The sequence below is a fragment of the Plutella xylostella genome, chromosome 3, assembly GCF_932276165.1.
Source record: "Plutella xylostella chromosome 3, ilPluXylo3.1, whole genome shotgun sequence".
Taxonomy (NCBI): domain Eukaryota; kingdom Metazoa; phylum Arthropoda; class Insecta; order Lepidoptera; family Plutellidae; genus Plutella; species Plutella xylostella.
The window spans coordinates 69,198-84,193 of NC_063983.1; the positions used below are offsets into that span (position 1 = coordinate 69,198).

General features: G+C 42.0%; 1 protein-coding gene across 1 annotated transcript; it reads left to right on the forward strand.

Annotated features, from left to right (window-relative positions):
* Window positions 1–6,238: 6,238 nt before the first annotated feature.
* Window positions 6,239–9,531, forward strand: LOC119693468 (membrane-bound alkaline phosphatase). Its single transcript, XM_038117031.2, has 3 exons — window positions 6,239–6,379; window positions 7,626–8,945; window positions 9,025–9,531. Exons 1-3 carry the CDS (start codon window positions 6,322–6,324, stop codon window positions 9,225–9,227), a joined length of 1,581 nt encoding a protein of 526 aa, XP_037972959.2. The 5' UTR covers window positions 6,239–6,321; the 3' UTR covers window positions 9,228–9,531.
* The last annotated feature ends 5,465 nt before the right edge of the window (window positions 9,532–14,996 follow it).

A 14,996-nucleotide genomic window follows, 5' to 3' on the forward strand; every position in this document is an offset into this window, starting at 1 on the left:
TAAAACCTAACTATTGGTTATGAAAAAGACCAACAATACTGAAGTGCAAGAATTTGATGTAGTGTAAAATATTATATAACTAGCTTTTTCCCGCGGCTTCGCTCGCAAAAACTTCGGGGTAAAGCTTTATCACCCAGTCAGTTTAGATGTTTTCCCAGAACTTCATTCCTTTTCGCCATTTTTAGCCTTATGCGGGTGGTGTCACCAAAATCGCAGAGACCTTATATACCTAATTATAATATTTTTCAATCTACAGGCTGAACTCAAAATTTTCAAGATCCTAACTTCAATCTGACGGACTTTCAATTTTACTCCTTTAGGGGTAGAATTTGCACAACGCTTGCCAACTCCAAAGTACTCCTAAGTCCTAACCAAAGCGTTACAGAAATAGATTTTCGTTTTATTACTAAATCCCCTTGTAACGCTTCAGAAAGCCAAGCATCTGAGCCGCTCTTTTAGTGACGCTATCCATGTGACTTTTGAAATTTAGTTGGTTATCAAGTATAAGGCCTAAATCTTTTATCTCCTGAACTTGACTAATATTTAGGTGTGCAATATTGTAAAATGATTTAAAAGGGTTTTTCTTTTTGGTAAATTTCATAAAGTAACATTTATTTAAGTATTTCTGCCACACCCTGTTGTCTTGTTGAATTAGATTTATATCGTTTACGGAATGAACTGTTCTATAAATTTTAAGATCATCGGCGTAGAAAGAAAATTCAGAATGTTGAATGCAGGAAATAATGTGTACACCCGAATCCCGATACAGCCGGATAAATATTAGAGTCATAATTTAAATATAACTTTTTAAATGTTGATGGAACGTGTCGCAGTTAATTGTCATAAGTTGTTTTTTTGAATAAAGATTTATTCTATTCTAATTTTAGTATATCCGTTTCAGTAAATACTAAATTGGACAAATTAATTCTCTGTTAGAGCATAACCAGGGAGTAATGGTTAACTTTTGACACATCTGTCATGAATTTTATATAGAGATGACGTTTAATTTATAAATCAATCCCTGTCCCTTAGATAACCGAGAATGGTGAAATTGGCACTAAGGGGAATAGTTAATTTTTTTTTTTTTTTTTTTTTTTATTTATTTAGGTCTTCTTACAGCGAGTGTAACATAACATGCCTTGTTTATAACTTACGTCTACAGATTAAAACTAATTACACAGGCTAATTAAAAGTAGACACCACATGCATTAGTACATAATCGTTATTGGTACTTACTGATTATACTATAATGAAGCTATGTATTTCGTACGTAAATAGGTATTTAACAAAAAAGAAGAAAAAAAGTAACTAATGTGACGACAACATTGTTAGCGTTGTTTTTCTGATAGGAGTAGGTAAGTATACTTATAAGTAATATTACAATACATACAGCATATTGCAGAGTTAGTAGGTAGGGTCAATAATTATTCTTGTGAAGTAATGTGCTTCTTTATTTTTGCAACAGAGTCGGTAAAAATATCTATAGATCCGCTGTGTTTGTTTAAAATTTTACAAAGTCTGGGAATAGCGGCATTAGCTCCGAGGACTGTTGTTCGCAGCGGGGGGCACAGAGGTGTAATCGGTCTGCGTGGCAGGTTGTACGGCACTCTAAAATTAATTTTTGCCAGTAAGTTGGGACAGTTGATTTTACCATTTAATAATTTAGATAAAAACACTATATCTAAAATATCCCTCCTTTTCTCCAGCGTGACCATCTTAAAGTGCTTGAGCCTCATGTCATACGACTTCAACTTTTTCGCTTTACCTACGGAGAACGCTAGATGCCACATAAAGCGCTTTTGTAACCGCTCGATCTGTAGAATGTGCGTAGCATAGTGAGGTCGCCACACGACACTAGCATATTCAACAATACTTCTCACTAGGCTATTGTACAAAAGTATTTTAGTGCTAGGATTTTTGAAATCTCTAGAATTTCTAATAACAAAGCCGAGGATGCGAGATGCTTTTTTTACCATTTGTTCCATGTGAGGAACAAACGTGAGCTTACTGTCGAAGTTTACACCCAGATCCCTGATTGAGTTTACATTTTTTAGTGCAGTATTATTTATAAAGTATTCTGTGAAAATAACATTAATATTCCGCGTAAAATGAACATAGAAGCATTTTAGTGGGTTAAGCTGCATACCATTACGCTCGCACCAGACCAGTAAATTATTTAGATCTTCTTGTAGTTTTTCGGAATCTTTACTTGATTTTATAACTCTAGCTATCTTGAGGTCATCTGCATAAAGAAATGGGATCGAGTGATTAAAACAATCTGGCAAGTTATTAATAAATACATTAAACAGAATGGGGCCCAGATGAGACCCTTGTGGTACCCCTGAGGAGATATTGAATGTAGATGATTCATAACCGTTTACCACGACGTAGAATTTACGGTTTTTCAGGTAGGACTCCATCCAGTGTAACATGGAACCTGAAAAACCGATCGATTTAAGTTTCGAAAGAAGGACATTATGAGAGACCTTATCGAATGCCTTGCAGAAATCGGTGTAAATTACATCTGCTTGGTTATGTGAATCTATATTTTCTGAGAGAAAATTTTCAAAACAAACCAAGTTCGTTACTGTGGACCTGGCCTGCAAGAAGCCATGTTGATGTTCTGTAAAAAAATGTTTACAATGATTTTGTATGACCGGACTGATAATCGACTCAAGAATTTTGGCAAATATACACAACAATGAGATTGGGCGGTAGTCTTTAACGGACGTAATTTCACCTCCTTTAAAAATCGGGACAACTTTAGCTGTTTTCCACCTAGAGGGCACCGTTCCACTTTCAAATGATTTATTAAATATTAAACATAGTGGTAAGGCTAGGCTACTAGCGCAGTTTTTTATGAAAACTAGTAGTACTAATTTAATATTAGTTTGCATTAGGCCGAAGCTATCACTGTGAGAATCTAGTACGCTATCCGGCCTGTTGGCGTGAGAGTTATCGTATACTGATGCAAAATAGGTAGCAAAATATTCGCATATATCTTCACCCTTTGTGGCTGTGTCATACCCATCACTTATTGTCGCAGGATAAGAGCTTTTACCTTGTCTTTTTCCTTTAACGAGGGACCAGAAAACTTTAGGATTTTGTTTTAAACTGTCTTCAATTAATTTTAAATACTCCTTATAGCAGTCTTTAGCTTGTTTTACACAGCGCTTTTTAATTATGTTTAATGATATTTTGTCTAGAGGGTTCTTGTAGGTTTTAAATCGTATTCTTATATTATTTTTTTCTTTTAGCATGTTTATGAGGCATCTATTAAACCAAGGAGGATATTTAGATTTCTTATTATGTTTATATGGTACATACTGGTTAATAGATTCCCAGATTTGTTTATATAAGTAATCCACCATATCATCAACGTCTAAATTATCAAAATGTTGTTTAAACGGAATACCCTCCAAAAATTCGTTAATTGCCGCATAATCCGCTTTATGAAAATTAAGTTGCTTTTGTTGTTTATTGTAGGGCAGCGTTTTTGTGTGTTTAGATTTTAAGTGAATTTCAATCGGAGGATGTAGCAGATCTACTTTAGACAGAATATCCGCGGCAGGACATACTTCACAGATTAACTTTTCGGCTAAAACTAAATCTAGGATATTGTTATTTTTGTTGGTTACGTTATTGTGTTGTGCAAGATCATTCATTAGTAAAAAAGATTTAAGATTTGATTCCATATTAGTCTTTGGACATGTGTTAGGGTCTTGCCATGCGATATAACTTAAATTGAAATCACCAACGATGCAGCATAAATCCTTAGTAATTTCACAGACTCTGTTACAATTACCCAAGAAAGAATCAAGATTTTTGGATGTTACAGGCGGAGGTAAATATATTGCACATATATTAAACTTATGAGATGTTTTGGTAACAGGATATTCAATAGTGACCCAAATGTCTTCGCAACTGCTTTCCCAAAGAAGATTGCGTTTCGATTTAATTTTTTTGGACACAGCTATGATAACTCCCCCTCCATCAAGTTTAGAAGTAGTACTAAGGTCTCTATCTCGCCGATAAACTATGTACCTGTCATCAAATAACTCATTAGTTATAATACTATCATTTAATTTAGTCTCGGTTAGAATTATAATATCGTAGGAACTTACACTAAGATTACACAGAAAATTAGAAGTTTTAGTTCTTAAACCGTTGACATTTTGGTAATATATGTTTAAAAAAGTGAATGTTAATGAAGGTGGACTGTTCTTATTATTTCGTGTAGTATTAGAAATATTAGAATTGACTGTGTAAACTGATAAAAAATAAGAAGATTTGCAATATCAGGACCGGTGTCAGCAATAGAGCCATCGTTTTTAATTTCAGCTGGAAGACAGTCATGCCGAATGTTTTGTTCCAACTTTGATCTATAAGTACGGTAACATTTTGCTGTTAATTTGTGACACTGGTATCTTATCAAGTCAAATTCACATTTATCACGACGGTTGTTGTACTTTGGAAACTTTTGTCTTTTTTTTCATTTAACAGTTTTACCATGGGAGCCATTTAAACCAGGTCCAGACATGCATTCTTTGTACGATCCTATCACCGTATCCGATCATCGTACCGTATCTGCGTATTGTATCAAGCGCCGAATCAAGTTGTGGACGCCTCTGATTTGCTCTATATCCGTAGCTTCGGCTAAGCCAATCAATTTCATAGAGTTCAGTAATGTTGGTATAGTCTGCTTTATACAAAATATTATGTCGGGTCTTATTACGTGGTCGAAGGTAAGCCATGCTAGAAGATGGGATAGTGAGTAACAATGGAGGATGTTTAGTATCTAATTTACTATCTCCAGCCTAAATCCAAAATTTGAAGATCCTAAGTTTAACATGAAATGAAATGACTTTCATACAAAACTATCATCTAGTTAGTAATTTTAAGTTTATGTATGTATATGTGTATGTATGTAATGTATGTATGAATGTATGTATGTATCATGTATATAATTATTTACTTATATTGTATAGGTATAGTTATATTAATATTTTGGTTAGGTACTCAATTTAGACCATCTTCTATCGTAAGCACTACCAATCACTTTTTCAACATCACCAAAGGTTAACTGGTAGAAAATGCTGCTAGCATTAAGTTCGCCTTTGTAACAATTTATTTTGTTCAATAAAGAGTTTAATAATAATAATCATCTCCTATTAATACACATAAAAAAGAAAGTAATGGACTCACACATTCTACCTACTCTCACGTATGGGTGTCAAACATGGGCACCTACTAAGTCAATTTTAAAAAAGTGAGGACATTCCAAAGATCCGCAGAAAGAAGCATGTTGGGGCTCAAACTCAAGGACAAGGTGCCAAGTACGAAGATACGCGAGAAAACTAAAATTACAGACGCTTTGAAAACTATGGCAAAATTGAAATGGCAATGGGCCGGGCATACTACAAGACAAAAAGACAACAGATGGAGTGAAAAAGTAGTGAGCTGGTACCCTCAAGATGGTATGAGAGGCCCGGGCAGACCACGAAGAAGATGGAGCGATGACATAGAGGCTGTAGGAGGAAAGATCTGGACTCGACATGCCCTAGATAGAGAAAAATGGAAGTCTATAGAGGAGGCCTATACCCAACAATGGGTACCCCTAGATTAAGGAAAAAGTTATAATACAATTGAATTATTACAATGTTTTAAAACACAATTATATTAGCTATTATAATAAAATAATATCATAATGAATAAAATACTGAAATATTAAATACTAATTTAACTTTATAATTATGCATGTTAACTAAAGCAAGCTAAAATTATGTAAAATACTATAAATATAAGATATAAACTTTGCAAGTCAATATTAAAATGAATACTATTTTAAACTTTATAAATATGCATGATAACTAACTAATGTTAGCAAGTTAAAATTAGGTAAAATCTTATATAAATATAAGCTGTAAACTTTTTGTGTTAAAAAGGGAATAAAGGCTATTTTTATTTTTTTATTTTATTTTTATTTATTAATTAAGAGGTACATTTTCTGAAAATCCTTTCTTAGTGCTCATGCTCGCCTTCACTACCTAAGGAAGCTACGTGCCAAGTTTCATGATTGTAACCTGAGCCGAATATGTTGGATTAACTAATTTATTAGGGTGCATAATTGGTGGATTATATTATAATTTTTTGACCTATCTTAAATGTTTTATCGAATGTAGGAAATGGTTATTTGGGCTTATCTTAAGATATTTTTATTTGAGAAGAAGTTTCAAATTACCTATCTATGACAGGTATGATACCTGGGTATTTGCAGATACGGAGATTCAATGCTAGTCAGTGTAGAGACAGCGTTGTGAGATGAAGCTGCTCGTACTTCTACTGGCCGCCGCCGCCGCCGCCGCCGCAGCCCCGCGCGGTGAGAACATACTTATATTACTGCTACCACAATATCTGATCGTGATCACATAATATGATGCCGCTTTTACATATCCTAGCTAGAGTGACAATAGGGAATATGCAAGTGATTCAAATAAAGGTCAAATATAATTTTTAATAAATTTTGTTATTCAGAACTTTATTATGCCTCCATCAATATTTTTGATTAAATTTCATTTTTGAGCAGTTGAAAAGTACAAAAAAACTTCGGTAACTTTAAATCTTTGAAACGTGACGGATTATCTTAGAGCGGATGTGACGATATGTCAATCCATAATGATGACGTCGTCCTTGCCGATGCGGCTACGGCGACTGCTGCTTGTTACTTAGGCTTCGCTTGTGTGCCCTTGTGTGGGTAAAATAGCCAATCTTGGCGGTAAAAGTTCGTCCGCATATACCACACTTCAAAACTCCATTCTCATAATTATAATATGTTACAGCCGCAGGTGGTCGGGCCTTCAGCTGATCTCGCTTAGTGTCGAGATCTTTACGTCTTTTTTCTTCAAACGTGAAAACATTTGTCTGAACCCGGCGTCTCCATTCAGGCCTCTCGGCGGCGCACTTCTCTCAGTTCTCTGGTGCTATATTGCAGCTCTTCATGTGCCTCTTCAACAAGTCTTTATATCGAAGAAACTGGCCACCTTGTTTCCGTTTGCCATCTCGGAGCTCCGAATAGAGCACACGCTTGGCCAGCCTCTCATCGGACATACGGAAGACATGCCTGCACCAACTGTCGTCTCATCAAATAGGCTTAAATGCCGCCAACATTTGCCCTGCGCAGTCTATGCCCATAGAACTAAGCGTCGGCGCGACTGGTGGGACTCATTATTCTGAGCCGTGAAACGTCGACGATGACGTCACATTTCTTCACACAAAGTTTTGGGCGTTTATAGTGGACGTGTCGGTTATATTTTTTTTTTGTAAATAGCCAGATTTGTGTCCTACTGCTGGGCAAAGGCCTTTTTATATTTGGTCCCACGATCACGATCCTCCGCCACTTTAGACCACTCAGGTAGGAACTTTTTTACTTTCCTTAAAATACCTTCAATTACTTTTTTTGGCGTTGAATTTTTTTTACTATAATAAGGCGATGTGAAACTATCGGATACGAATATAAAAAAAATACATGCATATTCCCTATTAAGTAAGTCTTTTGAGCATAAAATTTAATCATTTAGTAAAATTTATAATTATGTTATAGCTAACAGTAATACATGTATATTCAGATGCGGACGGCTACCACCCGTCTGGCGCAGCGCAACTCCGCTCCGGCGACGACGCGGGCGCGCCCGAGCCCGGCCCCGCCGAGCGGCGCGCCGACTACTGGCACGCGGAGGCGCAGGCGGCGCTGGCGGCGAGGCTCGCGGCCCCGGAGCCCCCGCGCGCGGCGCGCAGCGTCATCATGTTCCTGGGCGACGGGCTGTCGGTGCCCACGCTGGCGGCGGCGCGCGCGCTGCAGGGGCAGCTGCAGGGCCGGCCCGGCGAGGAGGCGCGCCTCGCCTTCGAGACCTTCCCAGTCACCGGGCTCGCCAAGACCTACTGCGTGGACGCGCAGATCCCCGACTCGGCATGCACGGCCACGGCGTACCTGTGCGGCTCCAAGGGCAACCTCGGCACCGTCGGCGTGTCGGGCGGCGTGCCGCGCGGGGCGTGCGCCGCCGCCGCCGACCCCGCGCTGCAGGTGCAGTCGCTGGCCGCTTGGGCGCTGGCCGCCGGCCGCTCCGCCGGACTCGTTACCACCACGCGCGTCACGCACGCGTCGCCCGCCGGCGTGTACGCGCACTCCGCCGAGCGCGACTGGGAGAGCGACGCCGACATCCCCGCCGAGTGCCGCCGCGAGCACGGCGCGCAGGCCGACATCGCGCACCAGCTCGTGCACTCGTTCCCCGGCAACCGGCTCAAGGTGATCCTGGGCGGCGGGCGGCGCGAGTTCCTGCCCAACAGCACCGTGGACGAGGAGGGCGCGCGCGGGCGGCGCCTGGACGGGCGCGACCTGGTGGGCGAGTGGCGCGCGGACAAGCGGGCGCGCAACGCGTCGCACAGCTACGTGTGGGACCGCGCGGGGCTGCTGGCGGCGCCCGCGGACGACGACTACCTGCTGGGGCTGTTCGAGAGCTCGCACATGCAGTACCACGCGGAGGCGGACGCGGCGCGCGAGCCGAGCCTGGCCGAGCTCACGGAGGCGGCCATCGCGCGGCTGTCGCGCAACCCGCGCGGCTACTTCCTGTTCGTGGAGGGCGGGCGCATCGACCACGCGCACCACGACAACCTGCCGCGCCTGGCGCTGCTGGAGACGCTGCAGCTGAGCGAGGCGGTGGCGCGCGCCGCCCGCCTCGCCGCGCCCGACACGCTGCTGCTGCTCACGGCCGACCACGCGCACGTCATGACGTACAACGGCTACTCGCGCCGCGGCAACCCCGTGCTGGGCCTGTCGGGCGACGCCGGCCGCGACGGCAAGCCCTACCTCACGCTCAGCTACACCAACGGGCCCGGCTACCGCCCGCACGGCGCAGACGGCCGCCCCGACGTCTCCGCAGACGACTACCGTGAGTACCACCTACACTTCAGTCACATAACCTAGCACTATGAGTAGAATGTTCTCGAGTGACGTGCCTTGTCCCGCAGTGTCGCCCTGGTACCAGCGCTCGGCGATGGTGCCGCTGGCCTCGGAGACGCACGGCGGCGAGGACGTGGCGGTGTTCGCGCGGGGCCCGGGCCAGCACGTGTTCACGGGACTGTACGAGCAGAGCCAGCTGCCGCACCTCATGGGCTACGCGGCGTGCCTGGGCCCGGGCCGCCACGCCTGCCACGACCACCACGAGCCCTGACCCACCACTGCATCATCAGACCTATCTAGTGAATGGATACTTTTAGCTGAGGCTATTAGGTAGTATTTATAAGTTTTATACTTGGCACAGTAATTTCTAAATACCTTCACGGGATCAATTGCTAGGAATCTGTACCAAGTTTGATCGCACAGTTTTATTTCAAATGGTAGCAATAAAAGTATATTTAGCGTTTTTTCTAGTGTCGTGTCGTCTATTCTTATCAATGATATCCTATGGCGCTATGATATTTACTTACTGATGAAATATTAATATTTGTATATTATTAATAAATAGATGCGCTATTGTTAACTGTTTTCTTACGAAGCGCTCGGAGAAGAGCAGGGGCTAGGAACTCCAGTTGTGAAAGTACAAGTGAATATGGTGTATTTGATGGTTTCATGATGGATTCCTTGAAAACATAAGAGGGTCATTTTCGTTCATCTACTACTGTAGATGAACGTACTGTACTTACTAGTAGGGCCCATCATCCGTTACACACGCTATCAAAGTATAACACTGAGGATGATTTTGTTTCTTTTTTTATCAGATTTTTTTATAAAGGGTTGTACGATGAGCAGAATGAACCTGGTAGGATCTTAAATTAAGCAACCTATCTTTATGTATTTATGTAATCATTAATCTTCTAGATTCAATGCCAAATTGCCACATAGCCTCGTCGGAGAGGCGAGGCCGCCGCCGCCGCCTGCGCCCATGATTGCATATTGCGAGGCGCTAGTGCATGGAGGTGGTCAGAGCACCGACTTTAATGCCTAGGAGGGTCTTGGATTCAAATCCCGGCCTCAAAATCAGACCTTGGATGATGAATGTAAGTGGCGCGTCTATAACTCTAAACCAGTGTCTTGATGTTCCTACTTTCATAAAAAACTAATATGTAAATAATGGCTCTAGTTTTATTCGTAAGCATTTAATTATTTTGTGCCCCCACGTCGCCGCAGGAATTAGGTACGTATGTACTAAATAATAACGATATGGCGAAAATGATAAATTACAACTTGATTTTGGGAATGCATTCGTTCTAGGCGCATTGACACAGCGACCCCTCAGCTATTATGACAATGACTTCGCTGCATTACAATTCGTTAAATGGAGTTGTAGTATTAAATAAAAGTCAATTACGGCAGTTATGTTTATTATATTTTATGTTGCTTTTATTTAAGCATTACACCACTCACTCACAATCACTCCGACCTCAGAGTCTGATAGTTTATGCTATTATAAAAAAACTAGCTTACGCACACGAGCTTTGCTTCGCCAAAAAAATAGTTCCGTGGGGATTCCGGGCGATAGCAAACTTAGAGTCACAGCTTGGTCAAGTCTCTGCAGTCGAGTCGGTCATCTGTCCCGCACCCGATTTGTTGAGTCATGAATATGATGTGTAAACTCTTGAGTCCCGAGTCCTCCCCCCCTCCCCCGCGCCCCGCTCCCCGCTCCCGGCTCCCCGCCCCCCGCTCCCCGCTCCCCGCCCCCGCGCGCCCAGCCGGCAGTCCCGCCTCGCGCTCGCCCGGGACGCGCGCTCCCGACCGTCGCCGCCGCTCCCTCGGCAGACTTCGCGGGAACCACGATACGTGCAGTGTTGTGAACTAAAGTGTGCCGGTACTTTCAAATTGTTAAAGTTTACACGACGAAAAGTTTTGTTTAACAGGTTGGTAGTGTGGTGCTTTATTTTTCTGTGTTAGGAGAATTAGACCATAACCCATATCTAAAAGTAAGCACACAAATCAAACTATCAGTAGATAATAAATAATGATCTATGAAAAATGATAACACTTGGAGGATAATTTAGATAAAACTATTTGATAGGTGTTGCTACGCCGCTCCGTAGCTCAGAGCCTGCTACGCCGCTCCGTAGCTCAGAGCCTGCTACGCCGCTCCGTAGCTCAGAGCCTGCTACGCCGCTCCGTAGCACAGAGCCTGCTACGCAGATCCGTAGCACAGAGCCTGCTACGCAGATCCGTAGCACAGAGCCTGCTACGCTGTAGCCGCGTAGCCTAGCGGCGCTACGTGTCTGCGTAGCACTATATAATGTAGATTATACAATAATGATTATGATTTATCATTATCACTGATGCAGATCTACACATTAGATGTATGGCGTATGGCATGGAATGATTGTATTATTTATTATAGCATTTAACATAAATTTTATCTGAGTAATGGTTTATCTCTTAATAAATATTTTGTGATCAAATAAGGAATAATGTGGAATTTGAATGAAAGTTGTTTCTGAGATTAATTACGCAAACTATCTGAAATACCAGCAACCCGCACTAGGCCAGCGTGGTAACCCTTCCTTCATTGGTAGGAGACCCGTGCCCCAGCAGTGGGGACGTGATGGGTCGTGATGATGATCTGAAATAAGTATTTAATACCAAAGGTATATTGAAATATATTAATATAACCTATAAAAACAATTGCTGAGCCTCCTCGATCTCGAGTACCATATCACCTGTACCTTCTATTTGTCTAGGTGTATCACCCGGGCAGTCGGCGACATGCACAGCCAGTTGCGGTGAAACAAGACCATTGACTTACATATTACTATCTATCTATCTATCTATGTATTTGTGTAGATATATCAGCTGTCCGACACCCATAACACAAGTTCTGCCTAGCTTGGGGTCGGATGGCCGTGTGTGAAATGTCCTCACATATTTATTTTATTTATTTATACTAGCGTAGCGATAGGCCCAACCGCTCAAGAAAAAATGGCACCCTCACGTTGGCCCTAAAATCTCATATATCCATCATAATTTGTTTCAATAAGAGCCAGCGCGCGGGTGACTTTTTCTGGAAGGCAAATCACTTTGAAATCATTTGAAATCATTGGAAAAGCATGTCAGATAACCACTATCGAGTAGTCAAGAGTCAGCCGGGCGTATGTAAGGGATCATATCCCCTGATCAATTTTTTTTGTTATTTTGTTTTGTTATAAAAGCTAAGATGTGTTAATTATAAGTCCAAGATTGATATCTCCGTAGAGAATGAGTAAAAAGGGGTAGATAAAAGTAGAGTCGTATATAGCAGGGGAGGCAGAAACTACGGACGCAGTTGCATAGTGCCCCCGCGCCCCTGTCCCCCCGCGCCCCCGTGCCCCGGCGTCCCCGTGCGACCCCCGTTAAATAAATCACATCCTTTGAACCAATGCTAGAATTGTAAAGCGTCTGTAACAATCTAATCTTAAAATAAGCTGTACCTACGATACTAAAAAAAAGTGTTAAAATAAAAAACTAAGTCACTGTTTCAAAAATTTAGGGAAAGTACCTACGGGTGTGACAAACCACAGCACACACCCAGACATGGTCATAGCAATATTCATTGTATCCTGAAGGATTCTTGCAAACTTCCTTCCTCCTCGCTGCAGTCTGCAGATCTGTATCCGAAGTAATACTGTGTCATGCATTATTACAGTAATGATGATTGAGCGCCGCCGCGGCCGCGCGCGCTATCGGCGGGATTATGGCTGATAAGAGCTGTAATTGAATATTAGTTGCATGTCCGAGCTACTGTTTCAATTAGAACTGCATACCTACGATGCTACTCTAGGATCAAGATGGGGTTGAGTTTCGACTAAAAGGAAAATAATATAAAATCAAATTTAATAAAGACATCATTCTAATAGCTACAACTTGTGGCTCCCACATTAACTGTAAGTAAAACTACAAGTGCAAGGCTAAAAAACTTATCCCGTTTCCCGGGGATAAAACGGGATAAAACTAGTCTAAGTACAGTGCCACAAACTTATCTGTTCCGGTGACAGCTCACATAAATTTCTAATATTTCTTAATTCTATAAGATTTTAAGTTGGCGCGTATTGTTAATTCGCTCTTGCGGTGTTAATAAACCCATCTAATCTTTTACAATATACAATTCATAAGTAAGTAATGAGATATGGATCAATTTAGTTCGCTCTCACCGGAACAGATAAGTTTGTGGCACTATATGTGTTATTTTGAAGCATAGACATCTTTTGCGTGAAAAAGTTACAGTTTTGATATAATCAAAGAGTAACAGATAAACACACCAACTCTTTGCCTTTATAATATTATTATTATTATAGTGTGGCGTATAAAGTGCATTTTAAAACATTGATTATAGAAAGAAGTTAGAATGTATAAATACATCTATCTAGATTTAGAGGCTAGAGGGATCATGAATTGAAATAACCTGGCTGATGAATGTGTGTGAGGCAGATATCTATCGCGCCGTTTTATTTGAAAAATAAAAGCAATATCGGAATAGTTTCACATACGAGTGGACCGGGCGGGCAAAGCCGGGATAAACCGCTTAGTGCCTAGCGAGGGAATATGGTCTATAGGTATTGGGTACAAGGTCGCGAGTGCGTTGTGCGCGCTTAAGCCCCGTGGAGAGCGCGTATGCTGCTGACACTTGACACGTCGCGGCCGCCGCCGCCGCCGCCGCGCTGCTACGACTCAATCAAAATATGCAACTCCCGGTTTATAAACTGTTGCCGCGCTAGCTTAGTATTGGCGACGACCAAGAAGCTGCCAAGAAGCAATAATTGCTTATATCAATCTAAATATTTGTTACTTATGTAAATAAATAGCGATAACAAGTGTATCATGTTTATCACAGCTGCGACTAGCTATCGCTATCAGCAATGTGTACATGGAGCGATATCTGTATCTGTGTGGCGCGGGGCCGGCGCGGACGTGACGTCACGGGGAGCGGGGGCCGCGGGGGCCCGGCCTGGGGTCCAGCGGGGGACAGAACTGACCAGAGCTTATCGCGACTCTCCATCAGGGAGAAAAACGTCTAGTTACGGAGATTTTCAGGAAAAACCCTCGGAACAAAAGTAAGGATTATATTGATAAGTAGTTATCGCTCGGTCGGGATCGCGATTGGCAAGTATGTACAAGGCGAAACGTTACGTCACGGGGGGCGGGGGCCACGGGGGCCCGGCTGGGGGTCCAGCGGGGGACAGAACTGACCAGAGCTTATCGCGACGCTCAATCAGGTAGAAACATGTCTAGTTACGGAGATTTTCAGGAAAAACCCTCGGAACAAAAGTAAGGATTATATTGATAAGTAGTTATCACTCGGTCGGGATCGCGATTGGCGAGTACAAGGCGATGGCGCGGCGTGGCCGACTCATGCTGCATGATCCGATATCTCGATCACATGTGATTGATCATTTCATGAATTTTAAATTCATAGTCCGGGCCAATGTTTTCATACACGCAGTTTGTACCACACAAGGTCAACCTGCTAATGTAATTACAACATATTTTATTATCTTTTTGGCTCGAAATAAATAGATTGGTATTATATTGGAAAAACACAACTGCCTTTGATCAGAAGATAGTAATCTATCCGTAGATCAGATAGATAGGAGGTAACTGACAGTTGAGGCCTAAGTCCACTCGCAAAATAAGTGTCTGACCAAAGTCAAGCTTCGGGCTGCAATAAATGAGAATCAAGATGAGAATTATCATACACACCTGGGACTGAAAGATAGTTAATACAGTCAAGTATGTCATAAATTGTTATCACAATCTTTCTATTTGTTATTAGAACTGACAATTTATGTTAGTTATTGGAACTGACAAGTCGAGATAATAATAATATTCTACATAATGCCATTCTATGTTGAAATGACGCGGATTAATTTGAACCTGAGATTTGTACCGAATAGTACTTTTATTTACTAAACACACATAAGTATTGGAAGGTACCTTATCTACTTATACTAAGCTACCTACTATATATTTTAATAAATTAAATACCTAA

Coding starts and splice junctions, on each gene's coding strand:
- LOC119693468 (XM_038117031.2), top strand. CDS start 6,322: ATGAAGCTGCTCGTACTTCTACTGGCCGCCGCCGCCGCCGCCGCCGCA. Junction 6,380..7,625: donor CGCCGCCGCAGCCCCGCGCG/GTGAGAACATAC, acceptor ATGTATATTCAG/ATGCGGACGGCTACCACCCG. Junction 8,946..9,024: donor CGTCTCCGCAGACGACTACC/GTGAGTACCACC, acceptor CTTGTCCCGCAG/TGTCGCCCTGGTACCAGCGC.